The 7,612-nt window shown below is 44.0% G+C and overlaps 1 protein-coding gene across 1 annotated transcript in view; it reads left to right on the top strand.

The window, feature by feature from the left end:
- The first annotated feature begins 207 nt into the window (after nt 1–207).
- The window catches only part of UBE2N (ubiquitin conjugating enzyme E2 N), a 34,765-nt gene continuing 27,360 nt past the window's right edge, over nt 208–7,612 (top strand). Inside the window, exon 1 of the mRNA XM_030214332.1 lies at nt 208–313. Coding sequence (XP_030070192.1) covers nt 284–313 — 30 coding nt within the window. The 5' untranslated portion in view covers nt 208–283. The remainder of the gene's footprint in view (nt 314–7,612) is intronic.

Genomic DNA, 7,612 nt, shown 5'->3' with positions numbered 1-7,612 from the left:
TTCTTATTTTGATGACCCCTCCCCCCCAGCCATGTTCGTGCGCGGGAACCAAGCGCAGCCGTCAGTCACGTAGCCCATTGACCTCTTCGCTCAGGCCGCCTGGGCCTTGTAGTGCGTAGGCCGCGGCCCGTCGTCTCCCAGGCGCCCCCGTTCGACTCCATTTCCGGCGTGCCCCGGGCGCCTGCGGGTGACGTCAGCCGGAAGAGAAGCATCCGGGTTTCCACTTCTGCGTGCGAGGGAGCCGCCGAGTGAGAGGCAGAGGTTGAATTCTGTATAAGACAAGATGGCCGGGCTGCCCCGTAGGATTATCAAGGTAAATTCCGGCACGCTTTCCAGCGGCGGACGGCTGCAGCTTCGCGATACGAGGGAAACTCCCCTCAGAGGGCTAGAAAACGCTCTTTGCGGTGGAAGAGTCGCTGCTGTGCCGCGTGACTTCCGTTTGCGGCGGCGGAAAGGTTGGGCTCTAGCCTCCTCCTTCCCGCTGCAACAACATGGCAGCGGCGCCGCTGCGTTTCCCCTGCAGCTGCGGGGTTGGGGAGTGGCGTGGGAACTTGAGTGGGAGCCGGTGGTATGCGACGGATGGGGGGAGGCCTGGCCGAGGCCTGCGGTTTTCTATGTTGGGTGGTGGTAGGAGAAGCGCCCCTCTTTTTCTCTGTCCCTCTTCCCAGATTACTACTACTATTTAGCATTTCTATAGCGCTACAAGGCGTACGCAGCGCTGCACAAACATAGAAGAAAGACAGTCCCTGCTCCAAGAGCTTACAATCTAATAGACAAAAAATAAAGTAAGCAAATCAAATCAATTAATGTGAACGGGAGGGAAGAGGAGGGTAGGTGGAGGCGAGTGGTTACAAGTGGTTACGAGACAAAAGCAATGTTAAAGAGGTGGGCTTTCAGTCTAGATTTAAAGGTGGCCAAGGATGGGGCAAGACGTAGGGCCTCAGGAAGTTTATTCCAGGCGTAGGGTGCAGCGAGACAGAAGGAGCGAAGTCTGGAGTTGGCAGTAGTGGAGAGGGAACAGATAACTACTACTACTACTACTATTTAGCATTTCTATAGCGCTACAAGGCGCACGCAGCGCTGCACAAACATAGAAGAAAGACAGTCCCTGCTCCAAGAGCTTACAATCTAATAGACAAAAAAATAAAGTAATCAAATCAATCAATGTGTCAATCAAATGAATTAATGTGTACAGGAAGGAGGAGGGTAGGTGGAGGCGAGTGGTTACGAGTCAAAGCAATGTCAAAGAGGTGGGCTTTCAGTCTAGATTTAAAGGTGGCCAAGGATGGGCAAGACGTAGGGGCTCAGGAAGTTATTCCAGGCGTAGGGTGCAGCGAGACAGAAGGAGCGAAGTCTGGAGTTGGCAGGTAGTGGAGAAGGGAACAGATAACTACTACTACTACTACTATTTAGCATTTCTATAACGCTACAAAGCGTACGCAGCGCTGCACAAACATAGAAGAAAGACAGTCCCTGCTCCAAGAGCTTACAATCTAATAGACAAAAAATAAAGTAAGCAAATCAATGTGTCAAATGAATTAATGTGTACAGGAAGGAGGGTAGGTGGAGGCGAGTGGTTACGAGTCAAAAGCAATGTTAAAGAGGTGGGCTTTCAATCTAGATTTAAAGGTGGTCAAGGATGGGGCAAGACGTAGGGGCGCAGGAAGTCTATTCCAGCATAGGGCGCAGCAACGACAGAAGATTCCCAGTTTGTTTGTGAGCTGGTGACCAGCCGAGCGAGTACAGTAGGCCTTGAAGGAGCGTAGAGGGATTTGCCGCTCCTTTGGTGCTCCGAATGAATGAAATGAGAGGTGAGGCGGGGGTCAGAGAATGTGGCCCATCCGCCCCCTCCTTTGCCTCTTTCTCTGCATCCGGTGTGTGTAGCTAGTCTCCGTTGCTTGTTGGTGCATTATTCCCCGAGAAGTAGGCGTGCACCAAGCTCTGCACGGTGCTGTTTATTTGTAGTGCAGCGCCACGTACACTAGCGGCACTTGACTTGGGATCATTGGTGTGAGTTGCGAAGATCAAAACAAACCAAAAAAAAATCCACACACACCTTTTCTGGATATGTCTTATGCAGTTCCAAGGCCTACCTACCGTAAAATGTGCGTTTCCTGAAATTATCAGTAATGCTTATTTTTATAACACTACTGGGTGTGTGCAGTACCGTGGCAATATCGTACCCAGATATTTATCAACTTCTCAAATGTTACCTTTGTAGATTTTATTTTGCTGATGTTCTTTTAAATTACAGAGCTACTGGGCTTTAGATGCTATAATGCAGATATTCTAGGGCTGTCCATTGATTAAAACTTTTAATCACACGATTAATCACAATTGCAAATTTTAATCTTGAGATTAATCACATGATCCAAATGTAAAACAGTTGAAATAAATTTAGCATGTACACATGGAGATGTATTTTCAAAGCACTTAGACTTGCAAAGTTCCCTATGGAACTTTGGGGCTCATTTTCAAAGCACTTAGACTTACATAGTTACTTTTTTTTTTTTTTTTAATTGATCCTAAACATTCAACCAATAACTTTGATTCCATCTCCTCCCATCCCTCCAACCATGATTACCATTTTTTTCCTTCTCTTTTTTGTTTTTCTCCCTTCTCTTCAATGGGCACCATCTTCCGTCTTTGATTCTTCCATCCCCTATTTCTAGCATATCCCCCCCCCCCCTTCTTTCTCTCCCTGTTTTTTCCCCCTGGCACCTCTCTTCTGTGGTACATCTCTCTCTTTGCCACCCCCATTACCCTGCATCTCTCGCTCTTCTCTTGCTCTTCTGTGGTCCCCTCCTCCCCTGCATCTCTGGCTCTATTCCTGTTTCTCCTGCTGCAGCTGTCCCTCTGCTTTGCATATCTGGCTCTTTTTCTTTTCCTCCCGCTGTCGCCCCCTCCTTCCCCCGAATTTCTCACTCTTCTTTTTCTGCTGCCGCTTGCCAACCCCTCACTCTTCACCTTCTCTCCTGCATTGTCCCCTCCCCCGCATCACTGGCTTTCTCTTTCTGCTATCTCCCCCCCGTGCAGTCCGTATCTTTCTACCTTTTTTCTGCTGGTAGTGCAAACTCTCCTTACCTCTCCAGCAGCCCCCACTCCTCTGCAATTCTCCCTGCTTCTCACTTCTGCTGCAGTGAAAGTGTACCTCTGTATCACCAGTGCTGAAGCCTCTCTGTAACAGGAAGTTCCACCTCCTCTGACGGAACTTCCTGTTTCAGAGAGAGGCTTGGAGCCAGGTGACACACAGCTTGCTTTGCGTGCAGTGGCCGTGGGAAGGAGCTGGAGAGGAGTGTGCCGGAGAAGAAAAGTGCAGGCAGAGCAATGCTGGATGTTACAGGCGGGGAGAGAGGTGTTAACTCGTGTTAAAAATTTTAACATGAGTTAAACATGTAATACGTTAAATATACAGCCCTAAGAGATTCTCAAACTTTTTATTATGGTGCAATCCCCAAAATAGTTTTTCATACACTGAGGAGCCCCCAATTGATATAAACATGTTCATTCAAACATTCCTTAATCTAATTTCTTGAAGAACCCCTGAAGAGAGTTCAAGGAACCCTAGGATTCAATTAGGGAATCACTGCTATAATGTGTAGTATTGCATGCTAGTTTTTCAGTAATGAAATTAATAATGTTGAGTTTAACTTCATAGCCTTTGATTAAAGACTGGCATCGCTTTTATGATGGGACCTTAAAGCTTACCACAGGCGAGTAGGAAGTGGCCACTTGTGGTAGATCAAGATGAGTTAACATTCAGGACTTGCACAAGCCTGAATCCAGCCAATATTCACAATATATCCGTATTTCAGTGATGCCTACTTCAGGGAAACAAAGAACAGTGCAAAGATTTCTATTCGATATTTTCTTCTCTGTGTAGGTGATATCAAACATTAGTATGCGTTAGGAGTTTTCCCTAGATCTCCATTGCTGACTGGACCTGGGGAGCCGGTTCTATGGGAGCAAAATAAGAATCCTTTGTTAAAGTGCGCTATAAGTCTGGTCTTTTGCTTCCTTGAGGGCACAAAAGACTCCCCTTATTGCTGTCCCTTGATATCAGCTGCACAGTGATGTGTTTTTGGAGCATATTTGTTGGAGGTGGCATAAACTTTATTTTATTTTTGAGAATGTTTACCAGTACCTGTTATAATGATATTAACTCTTAAATAGTTAAAAGTGTGCAGGTGTTGTTGTTTGTTTTTTTTATTATTAGTGCTGGTGTGATCTATCTTTAGAATTAACCCAATAAAAGGTATCCTTAACCGAATTCTCCAGAGAGAAGAGAAGGTATGCATTGAAATGCATAAGTGAATTTACTTTGGTTTTACTGTTTTTCTTTGGCGTAATTGGATAATCATGAATGGTAATGGAAGCTTGATATGTTGCACTCAGGTTTAGAAGTCACTGTGTGAGAGACTCAACACCTTCTATCACAGTACAAGTGTCTTGTACTACTCAACTTCCAGGAATAGTAGGACTAGGAGGATGTAAGTGAAGCAATTCTTTAAAAAAATTTGCTTAATTAGGGGATGTGATGATACGAAGGATGATGAGGACGCCATATGATATGAAGAAATAGCAGCCAGATGCATCCGAATGGAGGAAGTTTTGAGACGTACTTGAGATAGGTACAACAGATACTGAGGTAGAGTCTGCAGTGAACAAAGAAAGGAGTCAAGGCCTTGGAGGTGTGCACCAGGAGGTGAACTTCCATTTCAAGGAGTATGATTGTTTATGAGGTGCTAGAGATGAGATTCCCTGAAAAGCTCTGTAGTAATTCTATGAACTTGCCATTCAAAAGGTCCCCGCTTGATCACTGAGGGGACGATTCTTAGAACCTAATGCAGTCACTAGAGCCGATTAGTGCCAGACTAGCTCCAGGATTAGGGTGCACAGAATGTTCAGAGGGGTCTAGCACAAGAGGGACAATGGGTTGGCATGCATATGTAGTCAACCAATGGTAATTAATTCACTGATCCATTCTAGTGCTGAGAGAATATACACAAAACAAAGCCACCCTTACCGCCCAAAACCTAACGCTAGCTCAGAGCCGGAATTAGGGTGTCTGAAGAGAAATTTTTCAGCTGTTTCGAAGGTACTACGTTCAATATCCCGCAGATCCTGATGTGGCGGTGCTGGGGCAGATTCAAAATTGTGTTTTTTTAAACAGATTCATCACATATGAGGGACCTTGGCCACTGGCTCTGGAGGGTAGTGTCTCTACCTTATCTTGAGGTGCAGAGGGACAGCAAGATCCAGCCATAGCTGGCAGCCCGCAAGCTGGCTCACAGGTGCAAAAAGAAGCCAACCAGGGAGCCATAGAGGGAGGAGGGGGTCAGAAAAATAACTTTCCAATTCTATTTGCATGCTATTAATGTTGGCCACGGGAATCTTTTTTTTTTTTTTTTTTTTTCCTCTGCACTGTTCCCATGAGTATTTCAGATGCTGTTCCATACAACACTGGCATTCTGAAAATCAGCCCGTGAGTCAGGTCATCTGCTACCCGGGTTAGCTGGGTATACTGTGTTACAGCCCCAATGAAGAGGAGAGGGGAAATGCCCAGCTCCATGACCCATTGCTGTTCAGGTGTATTGGCCCACAGTTTGGGACATGCTGATATTAGTAAGGGAGGAAAATAATTCCTAGGTAGTTCTTACTGAAGGCTTCTGGCACCAGATTCCAATCCTGGTTTCTAACTGAGCTGAACGTACAAAGGAGCAGGAGAGAAAAATTGTTCACTTCAGAACTGAATAGGGACATTAGGTTGTTTTAAATTTAGCAAGTATGATTTCCCTAAATGTCATTTATGTATTTGTTGTACACCCACATTTTCCCACCTATTTGTAGGCTCAGTGTGGCTTACATAGTACCGGAGAGGTGTTTGCAGACTCCGGTGTAAACAATACAAAGTGATATTGTGGTAAGATAAAGTTCATGTGCACAGCCCACATTGGGGAATCGTACAACAGAAGAGGTGTGTTATGGCCATTACGTACTTTAGTTTGTTGTGTTGCAGAGATCAGGCATTTATGTTGGATTGGTAGGGTAGTACCTTTTTAAACAGGTTAGTTTTTTAGTTTTTTCCGTAAGTTTAGGTGATTGTACGTAGTTTTCAAGGCTTTTGGTAATGCGTTCACACAGTTGTGTGCTTATGTAGGAGAAAACTGGATGCGTACGTTGATTGTTTTTGAGTCCTTTGCAGCTTGGGTATTGCAGGTTTAGGTATGTTCGTGTTGATTCGGATGTGTTTCTGGTGTGGTGGGTCGATCAGGCCTGTCATGTACTCGGAGCTTCACCGTAGATAATTTTGTGAACCAGAGTGCAGATTTGAAAGCAATGCATTCTTTGATTCGGAGCCAGTGTAGAGTTTTTTTGCGGAGGGGGTTTTACGCTTTTCAAATCGCGTTTTTCCAAAGATGTCTAGCTGCCATGTGTATTTAATGGAGGAAAATACTTCAGATGCTCAGCTGTCAATTGTATATTTTCAACTGTAGAAGCCGCGCGGGCTTCCTCATTAGTCTTAAAAACCTCGGTTTTTTAGTGGAATTGGCAACTCTAGCTCTCAAAGAAAAACATTTTTATAACAAAATGTACTACTGTGGGCCCACGATGGCCCCAACCTACCTACCTAGCAAATTTTGAGGACATATGTTTGTATTTTTTAAAGATAAATTCTACTGTGTACATACATAGATGATGTAGTAATGATTTGGACAGCAAATGAGGATGACCTGTTAGAATTTTATGCTTGGTTAAACTCCATGGGACAAGAATTAAAGTTTGTTACACTATGATAGAGATTTCATTTTTAGACATTAGGATTTTGTTTCAAAATGGAAGCTTGCCACTACCTATTTATTGTAAGCCAACAGATTCTAATTGCTTCACTATAAGAGTTGTCATAACAGATCTTTAAAAAAAACGAATCTCCCATTAGTTCCTGAGGATTAAAAGAATTTGTTCTGAACAGCAGGACATGATTGAAGCAACGAAGTGTGCGGTCTTAGGTGGTTCTGTGATAAGAGTTATCTTAGCAAATATGTCAGAGAAGGATATAATAGAGCAGCATTCAAATGGAATAAAAATTGAAAGACATTGGCACCTTCTGCCCTTCGGGTCCAATGGAAAATAGACACAGTGTGGTGTCCATATTCATATCTGAGGGTCTGTCATTTCGGTTCTAAATCTAACATTTTTGAATATGCAGTAATGGTGACTACTTTTGAGCTATGCCAGAATTCAAGTTGCAGAACAAACGTGTTGTTTACGTAGTGTCTGCCCATGGCAAATTGCTATTATTGGGAAGATCAATCGTGTGCTGAATAAATGTATTATTGAACATCGTAGTGCCATAAAAGGAAATGTGTTAGAGAAACCATTAGTTGAGCGCATGCATGAAAAAGTACATAGATTGATGACTTGAGATTCACAGTTTTAAGCACGATGACTCCTCGCTGGAGAGGTGGGGATATAGAAAGAATTCTGTTGCAAGAAGAACATATTTTCAGATATGACAATGACACCTAGAGGCATATTTTTCAAAGCACTTAGCCTTCCAGAGTTCCATAGAAACCTATGGAACTCTGGAAGGCTAAGTGCTTTGAAAATA

The sequence above is a fragment of the Microcaecilia unicolor genome, chromosome 9, assembly GCF_901765095.1.
Source record: "Microcaecilia unicolor chromosome 9, aMicUni1.1, whole genome shotgun sequence".
NCBI classification, from domain to species: domain Eukaryota; kingdom Metazoa; phylum Chordata; class Amphibia; order Gymnophiona; family Siphonopidae; genus Microcaecilia; species Microcaecilia unicolor.
Note: the sequence above shows the minus strand (reverse complement) of the source record. Positions and strands in the feature narration are given on the sequence as shown.